This window comes from Rhea americana, unplaced genomic scaffold, assembly GCF_003343005.1.
Source record: "Rhea americana isolate MKP2758 unplaced genomic scaffold, rheAme1 scaffold_13, whole genome shotgun sequence".
Lineage (NCBI taxonomy): Eukaryota > Metazoa > Chordata > Aves > Rheiformes > Rheidae > Rhea > Rhea americana.
Window position 1 is genome coordinate 6,936,118 of NW_028185372.1, and position 23,225 is coordinate 6,959,342.

The 23,225-nt window shown below is 37.8% G+C and overlaps 1 protein-coding gene across 2 annotated transcripts in view; it reads right to left on the minus strand.

Annotated features, from left to right (window-relative positions):
• Window positions 1-1,746: 1,746 nt before the first annotated feature.
• ARL15 (ARF like GTPase 15) overlaps window positions 1,747-23,225 on the minus strand; it is a 216,623-nt gene continuing 195,144 nt past the window's right edge. For both annotated transcript variants that reach the window (XM_085326426.1, XM_085326428.1), the window contains one exon: window positions 1,747-5,554. In XM_085326426.1, the coding sequence (XP_085182552.1) occupies window positions 5,402-5,554 (153 nt within the window). In that variant the 3' untranslated portion in view covers window positions 1,747-5,401. The remainder of the gene's footprint in view (window positions 5,555-23,225) is intronic.

A 23,225-nucleotide genomic window follows, 5' to 3' on the forward strand; every position in this document is an offset into this window, starting at 1 on the left:
TAATTGTGAATTGCTTTCTTTATATTGCACATATTGCTTTCTTTATATTGCACATAATCATAATAGAAAGCTACAATTCATGTCTATCTTATTAGCATGTGGGTAGGTTCAAAAATACATACAGAATTTTCATATGAGAGGCAATTTAGAAATGAACTATACAACAGGTTTTCATWACAAAGATGCTTCTTATCAAAACGAAGCTTTTTTCAGTCAATGATTTTCTCCATTCTCATAATAGTAGTACGGTTGAGCATAGATTACAGGTCACCTCTCCTCTTCACACCTTAAATACCTACTTAATTTTTCTTAGTTATCCTGAGTGACCGCAGGACCTTTTGCTAAGCACTCTTATTGGTTTTACTGTGAACCTGCCAACCTCATGATCACAACCTGTCCCTTCTGTTTTCACAAYCTTATTGCCACAGACTGTTAGCACCAATATTCGTATCTGAAAACCTACCTTCTCCGGACAGTTTCAGTGCTGTAAAAATGAAGGCATACATAAGACAGATCGTAAGCAGRAGTGCTCCGCACACTTGGCACCAAACCCCACTCCATGACAGGTTGTCCTGAACACAGTCCACCCGAGAACACCAGAATACTGTGCATCACATTTTTTCCATAAAATTTGGTGAAAAAACAAGCAGGATACACAACATACTTTTGGCTTCTTAAAAAAAAAAGTAACTGGAKTGAAAGTTAAAATATTTTAAAGAAGCTAGGATTAAGCACAACTTTCTCCCACTAACTAATCACACCACATCTAATTAGATGTGATCTTCAGACCAACCCACACAGCAGTTACTCAGCTCACCCATGATAGTTGAGAATTGAAGAAAAATGATCTTCATCTAATTAATTCCGCAGCCCCGCTTGATTCCAGGGGTCCTTTTTGATTCCAGAGACTGAGGAGGTACAGTTTTTGTTTTCATGTGGGAGATGGGGGCTCTCTCATCGCCGTGTTAGGCCCTGGATGACTAACCCCACAGCTGACACAAACAGATGTTTTCACTTGTTTGAACTATTAGGTCAAAGGGCTAATGAGCTAATGAAAATGCTTTAAAGATCTATCAAATGAGACATGATTAGTATATTTTCTGTCCCTAWTTATAGGAGAGAAAACAATGAAGAAAATATTCTGCGTTTACAAATCTATTTCCATCCCAGTTTTGGATAAGAGGCAGATTCAGAAATAATGTACATACCCCAAGAGCTCAATCAGGAACCTGCAGTCTGGCTGAGCAGTGCTGTACTTCCATCAGCTGTGTCACAACTTGCATCTTCTCTACTCAAACAGTGTGTAATAGAATAACATTAAGATTACGTTGTCTCAGCAAGTTTTTAACTTTTCCCCACAGTATCTTTCTTTGCTCAACTTTTTTCATGTTTTCCTTGGTATATGTCCTGTACTGTGTCAATGTATTTAAAAATACGTTCTAGTCATATAAACATGTCCCTCAATTTAACTTTTGGGATCACCGTATGAGGATTATTCCGAGCTGTGTTCCAGCAATAAATCCACAATATATTTCAGAAATATTTCCAGAGCAACAACACCTTGCTGTGGAAATAAATCAACCAATTTTTGGAGGTTTATGTGTACCTATGTATAATTTAACAACTATTGTGTAGTAATCATTTGTTTTCATCAAGTACTAAATAACTTATTTTGAAGATTCCATACCAAGGTAATAAACTATGCTCCCAAACCAGTTAATACTGAAGAAATCCAAACTTAACAACTCAACTCTACACGGTGTTTATTTTCATTTTGTTTTTGATAGTGGAAATCGTGTATAAATCACAAACAGTACAAGTTTCTCATGTCTGGCAGTTGTCCACATGAATGGGTGAACTACTGTGTATAGACACTGTATTTTTAGTATAAAGTAAAGATAACATGGCAGTTAACTAATACTCTCAACTACAGTAAAGATACAAACTTTTGTAATATAAATTAATTGCCATTACAAAAAGGCAACTGTATTAACTAATACGGTACAAAAATCTGCAACTTCTATAAATATAATGAAATGCAAGAAGTTAAATGAAATAATACATCACAGATTTCTGTAAAGCGCATTTGAATAGGCAAGCTAAGATACACATGGAACATTATACAGCAAGAAAGAATATGAAAACCCACTAAGATTTAACTTTTTTTTTTCCATACAAATGCTAGAAGTACAAGTACAGGACACAACATGGAAGCAGCGGGATTACCAGCTGAGAATGGGTAGACAAAGAAGTCTTATCGACAAGTTGTAAAGCATTAGGCAGCAGACAGAAGCTTGTCAAAACCAGCTGTTGTTGGATACTGATTGATAATGTTTTCATTCTGACGGCTGAAACACTGCAGACAGCCACAGGTCTGAGAAGAAGCCCAATGTGGGCACATACACTTACACACACATACACACACAAAGTAATTCAACAGATGTCTAAAGAACATTAAAGCACAGTATCTTTTTTAAAAAGACAACGTTCACTCCTTAATGAACTTGCATGGAAAGTAGAGCCTAGTGCCCAAGTTTATTTCATCTAAATGATGAACACATGTGAAAAGATAAAAAAGCAAATGAGATTGGTCATCTGAATAAAAACTGCACAGTGCTCACATAGTCTACCATAGCCATAGTATTGAAGAACACTTTAGACAAGGAAGTCTGACAGGAGTTGCAATGAATGTTTTTAATCCCTCCATAAAAAGGTGAAGGTGTTTAGACATTAAAAAGGTACACATCCATTTAAGTCCAACCACAACACAAAACCACAAAAGAACTACATTCAAAGTAAAGTTAAGCGTTGGTCTTAGCCATAATCAGTTATGAGGTATTGTTTCAACCTGTGGTAAGGAATGATCACTCTATTAGTAAGAATATTTAAAATCATTATGAAAACAATCACTGCTCCTGTGCAGTTGGTATTAAGCATCAAAAGGTCCCTGTCTAACTACACTGGCATACGCCAAAGCCATGCCTCTTTGCCTAGTTGGGCCTTTTAAATGTTAGCCACGTAGCACCTTCCAACAGTGCATAGTTGGGAAATCATAACCAAAATATAAACCAAAAAAACCAAAATCTTTGGGCCAGACTCACTGACAATACAAATCACTTGTGCCATTGGTCCCTCACTTTCATACGGGAAAGTAAGGGAAAAATAGCAAGAACATTTTACTTCTCACCTTCTAACTAATGTTAAATGAAAAAAACAGAGCAGTAAAAGCTCTGAATCCCTCCTTTTGCCTCCCCAAACTGCCTGTCTTCTCCTGGGAAACACTTCTTTCACTCCTCCCCACCATTTCTTACTTGTCGTTGTCCCTAACTAGGACAGAAATCTGGGGATCTCGTGGAAATCTGGAGACTCATGTTAGCTAAGAGAGAGAGTCTGGAGCTCCAAATTAAATCCAGTTCCTCTTTAAACTCAGGAAAAGGAGCCTCCTTAAGCCACACAAGAGAAACTGATGGGCAGCTGGGTTGTTTCTACATTGTACAGAGAGAACTGGAACCACCAGAGGACTCCTCAGCCTGTATTTTAAAATGAATGATTCCAGTTCTTGGGTATTTCCAAGAGTCTGAGCATTGAGGAGATTGACCTGGCAGGAAAAAGAAGAAAACAAAGCAAGAAGAGATGTCCTTCAGGCTTATGAGCAAAGCTTTCTGGATATTCTATTACAAAATTAAACAATGAGCTTACCAGTTTTCCCAGCTTCATTCTGATAATAGGAAGAAAGTTGAAACAGTGACTACCACGCCATGCATTTGGGCAGATATAGCTCTGAAGGARCGAGCCAAGAAATCCATGAAGATTAAAAAGTAAACAAGGAGCTATAAAAACATGTTTTTTTTAACAAAGAGTATAATTACAAATAATAAAAAATTGGCTTTTATAAGCCTTTATAAGCTGATCCTTGTTATTTTTTAATTCTCAAACAAACTAGTGAGAAACTACAATATACTTTAAACTTAAAAAATAAATGTTCAGAGTGGAAGGATACGTTGCTTAAAGTCCTGAAAAATGATTTGCAAGTTTAAACATATGAGAAGCAGAATCAATGAAGGACCATTGGCACATGACTACAGTTTGTGTTTGCAGATACTCATGCACACGGGGAGCTGAATGCACAAGGCACAACATTCAAGCCGTGCACCAGTCCGGTGACTGGTCTGCACGTACCCTGTTGTGACTGACTTAATTGTGAACCACAGACCTGGCACATTTCTTTAACAGACCAAACTGGTTGATATGGTTTTAAAAACCAACAGAAGGCAGCCAAAAAAACAGCAGACCTACAATAGGGAAAACTTGGAAAGAGGAAATATGCATTGTGTTACTGGAACCAAATGGGATTTTTCCAAATGTATTACAAATGTTGTATCCAATGAATACTATTTTGTCTTCTAAGTAACATTCAGCCCAGAGGAAGTTCAAGAGAACAAGTTATAAACCCTTGAAAAGAGAAGCTTATAATACAAACACTGGCAGGCCCTTACTTGTGGTATAGATGCCTTGGCACTGTTAAGATAACAGTAGTACTTCATGAGCAAATGATGCAGAAGGCAATCCTTATTTAAAATCAGTCACACTTCAAACTAGTAATAAAGCATGCCTCCACCGCTGATTTACGAGACATTTGCTTTGCTTCTATTCATAAAAACCAAGTTTCAGTGAAAGTAATAACTTTATCTCACTTCCGTGTATTTTCTACAATGTTGTTACTCAGACCATCTTTTTATCACCTATTCTTAACAAATACTGCTGCCTGCACATACATCTGTGCCTTTATTTCCTCTTTAGGAAACTTCCACCAAAATAATGTTTTATGCCTTTGACAAGGTTATGCATTAGATTTTTAGAAGAGGAATCAACCAACACATCAATTATATTTTCATTTAGCAAAACTCCAGACTAAACTGTGCATTAACAAGAAACTCCTTGCTTTTAAGGTATCATACATCAAGATTCTCAGTGGCTGTGCTTTCTAGTCAGACTGTGGGGTCAGTAAACAAGCTAATACAAATTAGTCTTACAAATCCCTAAGACATTAGTTATTTTTAAAAGCCAAGGTAGCAGTTAGAATTCCTCTTTTATAGACTATGTTATTTTTGTGCGTGCAAAATTTCGTATCAAGGATGATGACAACACAAGAAAGCAACATGCAGTGTGCAGAACTAGTGGTAAACAAAGAGGAACTCCCTATTTCAGTAGTGTAGACAATTTTACTGGAAATAATCGTGTACCTGATTCACAGAGTGTTTAATTTAACAAGAGGGTACTCTGCAATAACTGTGTATGAACAATATATCATAGCACAGTCTTGATACCACATCATAATTAAGCTGTGAGCAGAATGAACAGGTACAGTGATGACCGGAGAATCACTCTTCTCTCCTGCGTTTCACATTCTTGAAGGTTCGAAGTCTCTCTCTTCTAATAAGTTTATTAGAAGGGAGAAGCTGTCTTTTACTGCCTCCATATCATCCAAGGAACAGGGTTTAAGAATCCAGCGCTTTCCACGTGCAAGTGGCTCAAGTTCAAAATATTTTTTGATCTATTAAAAAAAAAAAAGAGATAAATCTATTAATAACACAGTCACAACATACTTTATTTTTTAAGATGAGACACACACACACAAAAATCACTCCAAACTAACATGTAAAAGATCAAGGATACTCATTTTTAGAATCTTACTCACAGCTGTTCTTATAATACAGGTTATATGTTGTGACCTGAAAGTGTTTTCTTTTGGGGTGAGTGACCTGCTTGGAAGCTACCATTCTACCAATACATTTAGCAGCATGGGAGGTCTGGGGAGGATTTATACACACTTAAGGCAGAGCAAAGCACATGAAACAAGTGTTCAGAAAAAAATGAAAAAACATTCAAAAATATGGCAAAACAGCAAAAATAGCAGTAAGAATTTTTAAGCTAGGTTTTTACTTTAACATGAAAGCTGTATGATTCATCATATTGCTACTGGTAAACGTTTAAGACACAAAATTTGTTGCCAAACTAATCTAACAACAATAACTGTCAAAAATTTACAAATTTACAAATCTTAAGCATTCCACTCAAAGATAACCTACAGTAAAGGGTTTCTTAATGGCCTTGAGAGCACTAGAAAAATAAAAATTCTTCCAAAATCAGTCATTTTAGGGAATTAAACAGAGAAAACTAGAATGCTGATTTGATTAGCACTACTAGGCATATACTTAGTAGTAAGTATTATACGTGAGGTATGATGGTTTTCTATGATGGTCTTCATTCAAAATCCAGTATATTTCAGGAAGCTTAAACTACTTACTAACAATAGGTAATAATGGCTATAACGAAATAACCAAATTCTGTTTGTATTTCTGCAGCAACCATGCAGCAAGGAGGTGTAAGAATAAGAGGCAATATAGAGTTACAAGGTATAAGGTTATTACAAGCCTTGACAAAACATATTGAAGAAGATGCAGTTTCTTGGAAAGACCAGTCATCATGGACACTAATCAAAATATCAGGTCAGAAACACAGACCCACCAAAAGAATGCAAAATAAAAGATTTTAACTTAGTATCATACTGTAATCACTTTTCAAATTAGCAAGCACAGTGTCATATCTGATTTTTGATCCTATTAATGCTGCATGGAAAAAGACAGCATTTTGCAGGTTATTCTGATCAATAGATTATATTAAGCTGTTTTCATAAAACTTTTAGTCTGATGGTATTTGATCCAAGAGTCTACTCACATCTGACTTGTCAAAATAGACCTTTAGTTTTTACATYGAAATTATATCCATCAATACTTGCTATTGTCAACAAACCAACAGAAATATTTGGTCCTAACTTAGTTTGCACATTCTTGTTCCTTACATTTCCTGCCAAAACATTCTTAATTTTCTCCTATCGCAGACTGAGCCACAAATATGCACAACAACCGGAACCGTTACTAGTATTGTGGTAGGCAGCAGAGGCCCTAGACAGGCAACCGGAGCCGCACTGCGCCGGGCTGCAGAGAACAGGAAAAGGCTTCCAAAGCCCCAGCCGGCTGCAAAGTCCCCGTGCAGCTCTTCCCAGTAGGCACGCAACAGTTTTATTTAACTAACAGTGCAGCCTAATAGAAGAGAACCGGCTGTAGTTGATTTAACTCACAAAAAATCACAATTCAATAGTGACAAGGAGGCAGGAAGGGTTTCTTACATTGTCCAGAAAAGGACTTTGATGGAGCTTCTAGCAACAGAATTGTCAGGAGAAAACCTGCCGCTCCGAGATGGGAACTCCGGCCTCCCTCTGCCAAGACACAGGTGAAACCTTCCAAAAAAACTGTTTCTGGCAAAGGAGAAGCGTCTCAAAAATGACCTGCAAACACGCAGGCGAAGAAGTGAGGAACTTGAAATTCACTCCCCCTGAGAGAATTTTCAGAAAAAATACAAGTGGGAATAAATAGGTCCGACACGAACCAGTATTTTAATACCAACGTACCTATTCCTCGGCACCACTATCACAGCGACATAGCAGTACGGGATATGTTAGCACGGTAACACGGGGTCAAAACACAAACACTAATCCCCGGGAGGGCTGTAACGTGGCGTCTTCCGGAGCTGAGCTAACACCCGGCTCAACTGGGAGAGCGCGGCGCCGACCGCAGCGGYCGGGCAGCGGGGCACCGCCGCGCTCCGGCCCGCCTCGGCGGCAGCCTCGCCGACCACCAAACCGGGGGCAAGCGCGAGCCGCCCGAGCGCCGCAGAGCAAGGTGTCAGCGCTGCCGGTTGACGAAGCGGCCTGCTGGTGTTAAGCTGACAAATATGGCCGAGTAATTCGAGATCCTGCGGACCAGTAACCGAGAGGATGTCCACCACACCCCCCCTACTGGAAGACTATCGCCATCAGCCCCCTGAGCCCGCTGAAATCCGTCCACAAGCTTATTTACGCAGCCTCCGGAAATAAGGCCGTACCATCTGAAGAAATGATTAGGAAAAGGCCATTACGTTTTAATGAGGCTGCTCAGGTTTAAAAGCCTTAACCGCCTAGAAACGCATACGTAAGGAAACGATGGCAGTCAGCACGGTAGCGCCGAGCCTCGTGCGTTCGTAAGCAAATACAACATCGCTTACCAACGTAGCCCCTAGCCAAGAAAAACACAATGACTCTGAGCTGTATTTCAGTGCCTGCAGACTCCAAGGTATAGCTGCTCTTTCAGTAGTAAAACAGCATCAATTTATTTAGTGAAACAAGCTTTGCAGAGAAATTATTTATGTGGTGCTGAAATTTTTAAAAAATTACCACACTTTACTGTTTCTTGGTGTGTAATCAAAACGTARTAAAATCAGCTGCGTGATGTCACCACTTTTCACATCTGACCATCAGGTCAGAGTCTCTGCAATAAGAGGTCCCGAACRAACATTAAAATTAAAAGTGATCATTGAGCGGCTTTTGAAATGGGAAGGTTTGATCATGGCATCGTAGCACAGTGCTTTCTATYCACATAAGTAACAGCTATTTTAGGGGTACCTACAGAGMAAAGAATTTGCTAGATGACTTGCCTCTAAGCCAAACATAGGAAACGAACACTAATCAGCTCATCAGTGTTAAATAACTAAAACAGAAGCAGCACAGACCCAAGAGTCACCTCATGGTATATTACTGCTATTTCCTCATTTAAACTTCACACTACAATGGAGTTTACTAAATACTAGAGTTTTGCAAACCAGCTCTACTGTTTCGAAACTTCCAGAAGAAAATTCGCATATACACACAGTTTCTTCTGCAGTCTACTACAATTCCTCCCCCCCCTTAAAACAGAAGTCATTCAGTTCTAAAAACAAATGTTTTTTCCAGACTGCAAAAGGAACCCTCTGCTACACAYGCGAGAGGGAACAGTGGCACAAAACCGGAGGGGCACAACGAGACGCCCCGCGCTGTCCGCACCGCTGCGCTTCCCGYTGGGACGCGCTCCCGGCTCTCCAGCCGCTTTCCTTCCCCTTCCCCTGCAGCTGCTTTCCGCCTGACGGTCACTGCTCACACTCGCTCTTACTGGATTTTCTGAAGAGGACGCACACTAAACCATCACCAAAACGACCGAGGGAACTTGAAATTCAGTGGCCACTTTACCTAGGTGGCTCCTGCAAAATCTGGCCCTYGGCAGCAACTGCTTCACCGCGTCCCCAACCGCTGTAACCCGYACAGAAGAGGTCTCCTACAAGAGGTGCTCCTCCGCCTTCCTCTGCTGCGCAGCGGTGAAAAGCCTTCTGCCTGCTCGTGGATGCTGAAGCAAACCCAAACACTCGAACACACTCCACATCACTGACGCATGCGTTACGCATTTACATAGCATAATCATGTATTTACTTGGGGACTGCTAAGTTTTAAAAATACAACTTCAGAGGAAAATGTGGTCAATTAAATCCACATTATTTTAGGACGTCTTTACTAGTACTTTACAGGACCTCACTGCATGCATTGACTCCACATGGGGGACTTGTTTTATAGAGAAGCTGACATCGTATTTTTGCCACATTTTGAAGTCAATAAAATCCAACAATACACATTTGCAATTATTCCCACTCTTCCCACACTCCACCTTCTAAGTCCTATCCCACTGGCACAATATGCTAAGCATATGGTTATCAAATGTTGCTTAATCTATGTGCTAGAAAAGTCAAGACACAATAGAAGGATAGATGCCCAGAACCGCAGCTGGTAAAAATTAGCATAGCAGTGTGGAATTGATGTTACTAAATTGATCTACRTAAACTGAGTAAGCAGTCGCGCTGAAAGCCCGTGCACGTTCTGTTACCGAACCTCATCTATCCAGTACACAACACACACAAACACAAGACGTAGGAAAATTTAGTGTCTCTAATATAGGATTAGAGTCATTTTTAGTTTTTACTCAAAATCAATAAAATCTGTTTGAAAGTATTACTTTTCATCAGAATTCAAAATGTCAATACCAAATTTCATCAACACAAGAAAATTCCATTCCACTCTATCTAATCTGCTATAAACAAATGTATGATACAGACAGTAACATACACTAGTGGGCTTGATTCAGAGAATTTAGTGGACAAAAAGAAGATTGCTGTTATATTGAACAGTTTTACTGGGAACACTGAAATTAAAAAAAAAAAGTAATAATATGTGTACATGATACGTAACCAAAAGCAGCTCAGTCATGTCTTTCCTAAGGCGGTGTTCCCACTGATCTGGATCTTTCAAAGACTTTTACAGGATCAAGCAAGGAACCCTTCAAGTAGGGGACTGGTAGATATAAAGTAAATTAAAATTTCCTAATTTGCTGGGTCCATAACATTAACTGCGAAGGAAAGGTGCTCGGACAAGAAATGCAGTAATAAAGGGAGATCCGAGTTCCCCGTATGGATAGAGTAAATGTTTCACTGGACTGTGATGCTGACACTACATTTTCAGACAGCATAAAAATCTGACTTTTGGAGCAACTATTTAAAAAACTCAAGAGAAAGGTAATTTTTGTTTGTACCCTGAGTACATGAACAACAAAAGAGCTGGCTGTAACAGTGACCAAAGCATGCTCATATTCAAAATATCTGGAGAAGAGAAAAAGCCAAAAAAATCCATTATGTAACATTAAGTTTTAAAAAGAGAAACTACATAAAATGAGTAACTTAAAGAAAATTAACAGTGCAGCTAAAAAGGTAAAAAGCTTGCAGGTGGCCTAGAAAAAAAAAAAGAAACATAATTAGAGGCTTAGAGTATATTTATACTGCTAAAGAAGACTTTAAAGGAAACAAAAAAAGAAATCTTTTAACTGTTGCAATAAAGAAAAGGATGGTATTAGAGGTAACAAAAGTCATGTCTAAAGAAGGAAAATAGAAAAGGAAAGGAAAGGAAATYCTGGCAAATTAAATAGAAACCACAAATGTTGACCTACTAACCATAGAGTGCAACCCATTGCTTAAATCACCACTGATGCTAAAAACTAAATTGAAATCCACTCCAGTTTACGTCAGTGCACTAGACAGCAAACTGCACAGCCTCTGGACTGGCTACACATGCTCTTCTGCTGATACGTTATGAAAATAGTGACTTACAAGAGTGGGTCTAGAAGGACCCCTGCAACGCATCTTTAGCTAATAAAAAATCCTCCTAAAACACCTATACCTCGTATCTATTGGATCTAGATGGAGTATCTTGTATGTGACAAGGACAAGAATGAAATGTGCCTCAATTGATGGGAACAGATGGAGATACTACTGTCATCTGGAACAGATCTCCTCAGTAACCTATTCACAGAGATAGTTCCATGAATGCTATCTTGAGATTAAAATCAGACATAGAAATTCTCACAGAAATTCTAGCTTTATAAAGTTAATTGTTTGTCAACTGATCTTTATATGCCCAGTTATTCCAAAGTCTGTACATACAATGTCAAAAATTTACAACAAAGGAATTAAAACCACATGATATTCAGAATGATATAACTGAGCTATTTTTTTTTTTAAGAATGACCATTTTCATTTAAAAATGAAAACCCAAGACTGTCTTCCTTATGATTCTGAATGATTTCCCTAGACCAAACTTCAAAACCATCAGAAACCTTTTTGTAGAACTTCTCACAGGTAGTGATGGATGCCTTAGAAATTAGTATGACTACTTTGTACAGCTTTTCACTTTGTTTTTAATTTTGCTTTTTACAAAAGATTATCTGAAACACTTCCTAGATGAGCTTTGCACTTAGCTTCATAATAGAAATGGCTGGTATTTCTGGCTCATAAGTCTCTATAAAGAGGAATACAATTATGGGTACACATAATCCACAAAATAATCTACACAGCAGTTTGTGGAACAGATGCACTTTTCCATCCTGGTTATCTTTAGTGGCTACAARACGCTACCCTTTTCATAACTGATCGCTTAAAGAAATGTATTTTAAAGAAGATTCGTAACTGTTCTGGATGAGGAAATAGGGTGCCTGGCAAATTAGCAGAGACATGCTGTTCCAAACAGAGAGCATGCAATACTGGCAAGTGCAAGTGTGAGACAAGAGAAATGGAGAATAAGATAGAGAGCTGTAAGAAGAATATGGAGGGATACTTACGGAAAAAAAAATATTGTATAATCTATCACTGTGGAGAGAGTGGAAGATTTTCAAAATAGATAGGCATTTTGTATACAGATATATACAGACACATTACGACAGGTCTGGGACAAACGAGGTGGACGAGAATGAGGACAGAGAAGTGCTGAGGGTGCAAAAACCACTACTGAGATTTGCATGAGATGCTGCATTTAAGTTAAAGCAGAGATAGGCTTTGGGGAGCTACTAGCATCTATCAACTCTCTTCAGGCAATTCTTTAACAAAGCTAAAAAGTACTACAGCATATTAGCCTTTTTTTTTTTTTTTCCCTGCATGTGTTACCTTCTATTAATTTGTTGAAAAGAAATAGTAAGAATCAATCAGGTAACTGGTAAAAAGACGCATCTATACTTTGCCTTCCATGTTTTCTTCACCAAGAATATTGTGTTTATCTAAGCACATGCTTTTCCCGCAACTGGAAAACATACAGATAATGTGAGAATGGTGGCAGCATATCTACATAGAGAAAAACAGAGGTCCAGATGAAGACTCATGCAACCTGTGTTGGCTGGATAACCAAGATATGCACTCACCAAGTCCAATCCCACAGGGAGCAAAACAACTTGAGTTCTCTTGAGTGAAGAGTGAAAGGTGAGAGGCAGTGTATTTCAAGACGAATGCATTTAAAGGGCAGTAAAACATTTCCCCTTAACATCTACAGCTTTAATTACTCATTTTATTTTTAAAGAATTAATCAGGAGAGAAGCAGAATTCAGACCTCAGATCTTTAGATGCAATATTAACCTCGTATTTCTCTGCAACGGTCAGTGCATTTTAGCTCCACGACTAACCCTGTAAGTCACTGCTCCTATTGCTTCCCATCCTACTAACTGTCTTTTCCAAAGAACTCAAGAAGATCTCAACAGATACTACCTGACAGTCCTAATCTCAGTTCTTTTTTTCCACTAAGAAATTATTAGAATAAAAAATCCCAAGGAGTAAAGCTGAAAATTAGCTATGGTCAAATTCAGATTCTTTGAGGTTGTCTGAAAACCACAGTTTTTCCCTGCATACTGTAGGAATGACCTTAAAAAAGGTCAATTTTCTATACGCAAGGACAATTTTTCATATAAAAGCACTCAATATAGCCAAACATATTAAGATATCCTAAATTAACTGATTGAATTTACAATCAATTTAAACTTCAAATAATTTGCTTAAATAGCTATCATAAGGATAACTTAAGGAACACAAATAGCTAGAAGGAACCTAACACTTGAAACCTTTAATCAGATTTCTATTAAACTTTCAGAGTTTTTGCAGTACTACTTTTTTTTTTTTTTTTTTTTTTTTTTAACAGACTATAAATATTCATGGTTCACTTTAGAAAATGATAGTAACAACATAGTATGCTGACTTCAGCAGTAACATGTGCTAGCTTTAAATACAGATTTTGGTTTCAATTAATAAAACCCCTCTGAATGACAGGTATACAAGTGCTGAGTTTTTACCCCCCGCCATGACCCYCCTCAAAAAAGTTTACCTGTAATGTCAAATGCCAATTTAAATTTTAGAATAATCAGAAGTCCAAAGATCAATCCTTATAATGACATGCCTTCTGCAAATGACATGTTTTCTCTTCAGGTAACAGTTAAACACTATTTTCTGGAGAGGTGTATACGTGATGATTCATCTGCATTTGCCTGAACATGTATATGAATCCAGCACTTGAATAAATAACATCTGTATATGCACCCACGTTTGCAAAGCACCAAAACACTGTATGGACATGTATTCTTGTAGCAACAACTAAGAACAGAATTTCTAAGGGCTCAGTGGTTGGTTCCCCACATTTGCACTACTAGAACTGTTCCAAGCAAGCAGCCAAGATAAACACAGAGAAAAGCTACTTATTCAACAGCAACTGTGGTTCTTGGATGTGTTTTCTCACATACGTAAGATCAGAGAGTAGTCAGGCTTACATTACTTGCTCTGTATCAGGTACAGAGCAGGGTATATAAAAGGCAGGATGGCTTTACTTCCCTTTAGTTCATTTGCTGACGAAGGTATTTGCATATTTGTTATGCAGTCAGTAACGTAACTAGCTACAATTAACTACATCTGGTTCCAAAGCAGGAACTCTAAAACAAATTATTTTTGGAAAAAGTTAACATATAATGTCTCTGAAACAAAATACGTTGCCAGAGACACTGGCACCATCAGTTTCAGACAGTGGCTCTCAGAACTCCATGAGGTCTTTGATTCTCCAACTTCTCCAGTGCTAGGGATGACCTCTACTGGAGCCCCTGCTGAAGTTTTCCTCCTAGCCCTAGGGTCTGTGGAGGCAAAGCTGCACTTAGCTTATAGGTCCAGGCCTCTGGAAGTGCCAAGCTTACAAACCTTTGCTCCAAATTCCAGACATCTCCAAAATGGTTATGAGTTCTTCCAAAACAACAGTCCTCTGCTCAGGGATATAGACAACATCTACGTCCATAACCAGCGTGACACTATGACTAAAATGCCAGTAAATGCAGAAGTATCATAGCTCGAAAGTGGAGCACTTTCTGATGACAGAGGATGTTTTTAAACAGATACCTCCAATATTTCCTGTGTTGTGAGGCAACAGCCTCAAGACTTCAGAGGTTTGCAGAGAGGGTACTAGGAAAGCCCAGGATGAGCACAGAGATTTTGAGATGATGTATGAATACAATGTGATGCTGAAGAACTGTACAGGCCTTCAGCTTCCTTTTCTCTTTTGAAATTGAAGGTAATAAACTAGAATCTCTCTTTTTCCAAGCTCCAGTGTTATTCCTTCCATTACCACAAGTTGTGGTAGATAGTTCTTCTACCTGTTTCAGAAGACTTTTAGTAAGAAGGTCCCATGGGAAGGGACTAGCAACAAGAGTACTGAATATTCTTCACTTACCATCTCAAGGAATAACTCATCCTACATTATCCTGATCCACATTTCAAGAAAAAAAGAAGAAATAACAGGCAGGGGGTCAAAAGATGCACAAACATGAAAAGAAAAATCCACTGATATTTAGCCAGCTTATCAATCTCTACAGAAAACCAAAAAAACCCCAAACAAGCAAAGAACCACCACACATATCTCCAAAAATGTCCATATTCTAGGACAGAGAACATCTATAACTCTTGGCTTTTCCTTGACAGGTGGCTGCTGAGAATAATCTTGATGATGCTCACCGGAGGGTCTGTAACGAGGCTATTTTTTCCCATGATTAAGTGAAATAACAATTGCCCTTGTATGCTTAAAACTGTGGAGTGCATTAGCGGTGTCACTTAATAGACCAAGAAAGCCCTCCCATACAACACCGGGCACCTGCAGGCAGGAAGGTAATGGTGATGCCTCAGCTGCCACATTTATATCAATAAAAAACAAAAACAGGCATTTGTCAGCTGATTCCCACAGAATGGGAAAAGAGCAGCAAAAGCAGGACCCTACAGGCTGACAGATAGTTTCTTCCCTCTGCCTCTCAATTTGACTCACAATTTGACCAACATATCCTTGCATTACACTTTGGGTAAACTTCTTACTGGAAAGAAAATTCAGCAAATATATAAATTACATTAATTTTTGAATAATTTGAGATCTACCAATGCCAGTTGCCTAAGATACCTTCACATAACAGATTTTTCTGTTCTCTCCACACCTTAAACAGAATAACCTGACTATTCAAAATTGTGATCTAATGAAGATATAATCACCTCTTTACATTTTTGGTTCTTAGTGCTCAAAATAAGTCTCAGTTCTGCACATTTACCATTACTATTTTTTTTTTTAGTTTTCTTTAAATTAGAAATCACCATATGATAGGTTTGATGACTACTGGCAATCTAAAAGAATACAGTGCATCACTGCTTTTGGAGAACATACTGAAAATTTACACATTTTACCTCTTTTTAATAATAAACTTCTAAATATGACCACAGCTTAAAAGAACTTAACTAAGTATTCCATACCAAGCCAAGAAAGATTCTGTATATTGAAGTTAATGAGTTTAAGTCCCAAGCTCACATATAAGAAACAACCAATTATCCTGTCTGAAACACAGGCTTGTAAAACTATCAGTTACTTGTAAAATGGTCTGCTACACACGAGTAAGATGTTGTTTAAATGACTTGTTTGACTAGATGCATTCACCATGAAATTGATTCTTTTAAAGCATTATTTTTAAACTTGATGCAAGTTGACTGCATAAACTGAAAATGGGAAAAAATCTGGCATTATAAAGTGTAGGTTTCAGTATGAGTCTAGTATTTTATGAGGTCGAAGGTTACTTGAATGAGAAACTCATCAAGAACAAACAGTCGTTTCTAGGGCAGTAATTGAAAAGTTGAACACAATTAAACTATTCTGCCATTTCCACACCAAGAGGTATGATTTAGGATCTAGTCTTACTACACCACAGCCAGTGCTGCTCCAAGGTAGTAGAAAGATGGTAAAACAATAGATAGAACATCTTTTGGCTATACAGATGAAAAAAAAATCAGAATTGTTATTTTTCTGAAGTATGAAAATAACTCCGTGTTGGTGGTACTATAGCTGACACTTTGAGTTAGATTTAGCATTACAATTTTGTCGTGCCTTTTATGCAGAGGGTGGCACAAAAAGGAGGTAACTAGCAACAGACTACAGAATATCCCTCAGTCATCAGCTCAGGGACACACTTGCTCAACTTTGTACTGATCCAGACTTCAAAGAAAAAGAAGAAAACATTAGCAGTAAGTCATGGATTTGTATTTATAAACACATAGCTAAAAATACATTCTTTAATATCATTTTAGTTCTGAATGTTTAGCACAGTTCTATAAATACAGACAGATCTACCAAGTCACGATTACTAATACTAATAGTTTGCACAGTAATGTTTTATGTTTCCTTCCATATGAGAGTTACTGAAAAACATTACTACTGGTTTATAATGAATCAGCGTATTAATGGTACATTGCTAATAATTCACAGATGCTGTAGTGACTTAAACCAAAAAAAAAAAAAAAAAAAAACACTACTTGGTAACCATTAAAATCTGAAACCTTTGTAATAGAACATTTGCAATTGTTCTCCCCTAAAAGAAATGACCTCATTACAAGATAAAGCACTAACAGTATTTTTAGAAAATCAGTACAACAAATAAAGTGTTTTATATATCATCCCGCAAAAGCTACAAAAGATACTGTGCTGCCTACTGCAAAACAGCAGTTTTGCAGAAGAATCTAATTGTCAGACTTTGAAAAAGTATCTGCATGCTGTACAGCAGTTTATTCAACACCAAGCAAAGAGCGCCACCAGCCACATGGTTTTACAAGCCCAGCTGAAGACAGATTAACAGAAAGGAGAGTGTCATCATCATGTCAGTCAGACCACAGGCAGCGTGGAAGGAACTGGAGACGGCAACTGAAGAGAGCTATAAAGAGATCAGCCACCGAAAAGGGCTGTAGATGACTTAMGAGTAATAAAACTCGTTGCTTCTAAAGATGTCTGTTCCATCACAGCAGAAATGGCACCATGTTGAAAGGTGAAAGTTTCAACCCATCTGCTAATGCRTCAGCTAGACGTTTGCCAACTGAAAAGCACAAACCTGCGGGTGGAGTCGATGGTGGCTGCACTATGCAGAAAGGGTGGACAAGGCTCGGAAAGTCGAGGCGCAACACTGACACGTCTCAGGAAACCAGAACGGTTCATTCGTTCCTTTGCTAACAGTTAGGATGCATTAACTACAGCTGTCAGTAAAAATAAGATAAAAATTCAATCAACTAGGTTCAAACTAAAGATAAATGCAGGATGAGCAAGGAAAACTGGATCCTACAAAAAATCCACTGGCTGACAGTCTGACTGACTGGAGCTTCAGCTATTCTTGGGGGAAGCGAGAGATCAGTTATGTTTATTTTATACAAATCACATACAACAACATAATGCTTCTAGTATGATTTGCATATTTAATAAAAGGCCATGAGGTTTATGAAATTTATAAATTTTACCAAAGGCATTAGTTAAAGCACTGTTCTTCACCTTTTAGCCTTGACTATACTTTTAAAACACCATGTAAAGATAAAAAGCCAATGAAATTACTTAAGATAAGCTGTCCTGCTAATTTAGCTTGTATGCTCACAAGTAATACATAAACCAAATTTTCTTTCTTTCTTTGAGCACATTCAGTCATTTACTTTGTGCAACACATTCTCTAACCTAAAGGGAAACCAGGAACAGTTCAATTATTTGCTTTTCATTATTCACAGTGTATGATTGATCAGTCAAGTCGTTTGATTTTTCTCCTTTCCTGGATGACATTTTAAACATGGCAGTAACAGACAGAGAACTCTGCAAACAACAACTAATACTTGCGTTTGTGCACAAATGCCCCGCATGACATAGGCATCTCTATGTTCCTATCAGTAACACTGCCAGAAGACAGTAAGTTTATTATCAGTTATGTAATTTTTTTGCAGTTGATATAAGAGCATAAGAAAGATACAGGATTGCACTTGGCACAACAAATACAGATGTTAGTCTATAGGCATGAAGAACATCTGAATTTGTATTATATAAAAATAAATGGTAAATTCATTATTATCATTAAAATAGCTGCACACAAACATCCAACTGAAGCAAGAGGAGAAATAAGGAGGTACGTCTCGTTAATGTCATATGCAGTACTGCTTAGTCCCATTAAGCACTCCCAGCACCTTGATGGGCTATAAGGCAGTAAAAGCACTTGGTCAAGTAATTTTCTTTCCCGAATGGTTTGTCTACCTATCAGCAATCCCAATTAGTGGGGCCATGTATGCATCCAGTGTAGCAGAAACCCATTTTAGAGAAAGAAAAAAACTGTCTGTTGTGTTATACTTTAAGTTGATATTGGCACATATTTGTGAGTAGTGCATTTTCACTACACTTCAAGTTAGACTCAAATTCATTTGTAATCACACATCTGTGCAAACTGAACAATATATACAAGTGAATGATTAATTGCATGGAAAATGTGAGGAGACGGGAGAGAGAGTAAAACAGGAGTTGTCTGTGGAGAATAATAAAAAATCTGTTTGGAATATAGACAATTCAAGAAGCTTTGAGAGTCCTTCTTACAGGTATTCTTTGGGAGAGAATACTGTTATTTAATTTAGTTATTCTTTCCCCATTCAAACATATTTTAATATTACTTCTTCCTACTGGTAAAACCAGCTGCTGTTCAGTCATAGTGCATTGGGCTTGGCCACACACTGCTGACCTCACACCAAGCAAAACCCTTGAAAAACCAGAGGCGAGGAGAGAAGAGGGTAATAGCACCTCTCCTAGTTAATGGGTCTTTCTGGTTGGTTTGTTTTTTTTAAACAGTACAGATTTGAAGATACTATGATGTTACGGTGCTATAGTGACCATGACACTGTCTGAGACAGATAAATCTGGAACATTCTGAATTCTGATTTTTGTTTAAAACTGGGGACATTCAGAAGTAGAAAAGAATGACGAGAAAAATTAGTAATGGAACATCAAACAGAAGAAAAAAATCCCTTTTCCATATAATTGCCAGCATTAATATATTTTAGGACCATGATTTAGGCCACCTTCCTGCAGAAGGAAGTTTGTGCAAAGAAGCGGAGGTCAAGCCTAGAGTGACATGGTTCAGTGAATGACCAAATAGAGGTTTACATATTTCCTTTATGGCTGCTGGCACTGTTTTTGGCCTAGAAGCCTCTAATGAACAAAGAGAGCTCTGATCCCTTCTGGAACCATTCATATGTGATTAAGATCCAACAATACAGCACTTTGATCCACTTAGCTATAGAAGGAGTGGATGTTTCCTGAAGGAGTCATTTCGGGTGAAAGGGGAGGAGAAGAAAAGAAGAAGGAATTTTCYTGATCAGGTCAATCTTACTGAGACATCACTCTTCTCACATCTAATATGCACTGTACTCTCTTGAGAGTTTTGAAGCTTTGGAAAGATGACAGATGACTGAGGTATGAAAAAGAGTGAACTGTGGTTACAGAGTCTCAAGAACAAAGAATAAATTTAACTTTTTGAAGATGGAATAGGATTCAAGAGAAGAGAATTGAGTTAGTTGTTGCAAGCCATATTGCAACAGAAAAAAAAAAAGATATATAAATGGGTGATCATTACAGTAAATTGTTGGCATCTTTCACAGATATATTGGGACAGCTCGCAGTACCATAGCCACAAATACACAATTCCTCACTCTGATACAGCTGAAAACAGCAGGAGAGGTAAGGGTAGATCTACATATATATATATATATATATATATATATATATATATATATATATATAAAACCCTCAGAGAATGAACACCTGGTTCCTTGAAAGTAATCTTTCTATCTTGACACCAATATACTTCACATAACCCAAGAGAATTAAAGGCCTGTTTGAAGTTAGAAGAGCATGTACATGACACACCATTTGGAGGAGTATTTACTTTTTTCAACAGACATAAGTATTAAGCACAGGTGATGGATTCAGATCCTCAGGAATGAGCGGAGGATGGAATGTCTAGACTACCAGGAAAGCATAACACAGGTGTGACAACTCTGCTCGACTATCACATTCCAACATTTTCAGTATAAACTAAGTAACTTCCATCATCTGTTGATATGAAAGCAGAAGAGGGAAAACATATTTGGCTTTGTCTACTACAAATGTCTGCTCCTGATAATTTATCTTGGAAGCATACCCTCCTTCTCATATTTGTATTGGATGCTTCCAAGTCCACCTGGGAATAGCTTAGCTCTCTGCCTAACCAGTAGAACAGTTATTGTTTCAGAAAACACTTTAAATTCTCTGTCAATGGTTTAGCCAGATTGCCCACATTTGTATATCTTTTATGTGGCTGTCCCTACCGGACCGCAGGTGATTTTCTGCTCAGGAGAAAATCTTCATATCTGGCATTTAGTCTTTAACTTCTTGAATCCCTTGCCAAGGGTATGTGTACTATATGTGTGCCATAATATGTGTAACTATGATTTCCTCACATCCAACTGAAGCAAAACATACCATCTTTCCTCACGTGATTCTGAAAATCAACATAAAAGGTAGAGGTGCAYGGACAGCCAACTACCAACAGCAGAAAAATGGGAGTGAAAAGAAAGGGAATCAACAAAGCAGCAACCCCAAAGCTAAGATCTACTGTCAGTATTTGAAATAAAATGGGTTTTATTACCAATCTTGTACCACAGAACAGGCTACCACACACAATAAACTACTCAATTTTAGTTCTCCAATGTCCAACGTATATCCAACAGATCTTGAAGTGCTATGATTCTATACACAAGTAAGGTAAATTAAAATGCATCAATTCCTTAAAGCAGGCTAGCAGAAAAAAACACATGGAACTAACATTTTGAATCTATGTGCTGGTTCAGTTTCTATGAGGTTTCCTCCAATTCTAAAAAACAGTGTTCACAGTAGAAAGATGGAACTTCCTTTAAAAAGCTTACTTGCAGCTTTATACTAACGATGCCTCTGCTCACAGTAATTGTGGGGGTAAACATCAATTTCAAAACAGCACGAACCACCTCTGTCCCTGAACACCTTTCACACAGTATGAGGTTTACAACACCACAATATCAGAATTACCTACTGCGCTTCAATGTCAATAACAAGACCACGCACTCTGAAAGAACAGTATTTTAAATTTCTTTTTTTTTAAATTTACAGTCAAAACAACCTTGTCACATTATATAATTAAATTGCAGTTTTGCTGCTGTCACTAAGTCTAGTCACTTTTTATTGCTCTCAACAGTCACTTCACCAGCATAATATGGATACTGCCTTTTAGGAAAAGAATTTGAAATCATTGCGTTTGCAAAGAATAAAGCAAGAAGTACACAAAACACTACTCCAGATTCAGCAATCTCTTTCCAAGTTACATCATAGTTTTCTTAAGAGGCCAAACAGCTTTTTTTGATTCATTTAATATGGAGAATGATTGTTAAAATATACAAAAAAGATCATTTTTGTATTACTTTGTTTTTAAATCTATGGATACCAGAAACGGAAACTGTACTTCTTAAACTAAGTTGTTGGCTAATCACAACCACTCCTGTTCCTATACAGAAGCGTTAAAGAAAGGACTAAACATTAAATGATCTGAGTACAATCTACCTGTTTTGGAGCTGCAGTTACAGAAAGCGAAATTCTATTTCATATCTCACATCTGTAGTAATAGCTGCTCTGTAGAAGGCTTCTCGGTAAATCTTTTTTCAATAAATAATGTTTGATTATTCTTGTCCTAGTTTCACCTGTTTAGCAAAAGCTAATCAATCTCCAACAGATTCTTTTAATTTTCATCAACTAATTAAAAAAGTATCAGAGCACATCTGCCATTGAAAATACATGAAATTGAAACAATTTAACAAATCCATTAGACTAGTGCAAATACAATTTTGTTGAAACCGCACCACTGTAGACGAGAAATCGGTCCTGTCGGAAAGTTAACCGTAAGTTCTCCCCTAGGACTGATTTGCAAGTTAGATGGGAAAGAGTCTGGATAGCAGCATCCTCCCATGGCATTTACAAAACCTTAATTCATTAAGTACACTGTAGTATTTTTGCTAAGAACAGATCACCATCATCTGATAGACCAAAATAACGTTCTCTCTCGGCGGACTCTGCTGATCAGCTGATCTGACACAGCCATGCTTTTATGGACCCTACTTAGAATTAGCAACAAAACCATACATTTTAATGGCAAGTAAACAGGCCAGGTGCTAATTACTGCCAGCCTGCAATAGGAATTAGGCACCTCGGTGACAACTGTACTTTTGAAAACCACCCTACAGACATAGATAGTTGAGGTGCTTGACAGTGAGTTAGAGTGACTGCTTTTCACCTTTAGGAGTGCTTCATTTTTCAGACCTGTCTGTACTGTAAAACCAGCCTCACGTAATTGTCTGACAGTTAATTTTAGCTAGTTCCATTACACTCTGTGTTTTAGAAAGTCTGTTCTATTCGGGTGACCAGAAAACTGTTTTTTCAACAGTTTGTCTTCAACCAAAAAATTGCACTGTCCTAGGTGGTGTTGTAACAGATTACGATAATCAAAATGTATGCACAGTATTGCTATACTGCAGCTGTACAGTTATGCCCAACTTCTTGATAAAGCTTTCCCAGAAAGCCTTGTCCTTCTCTTCTTGATTTATGTTCA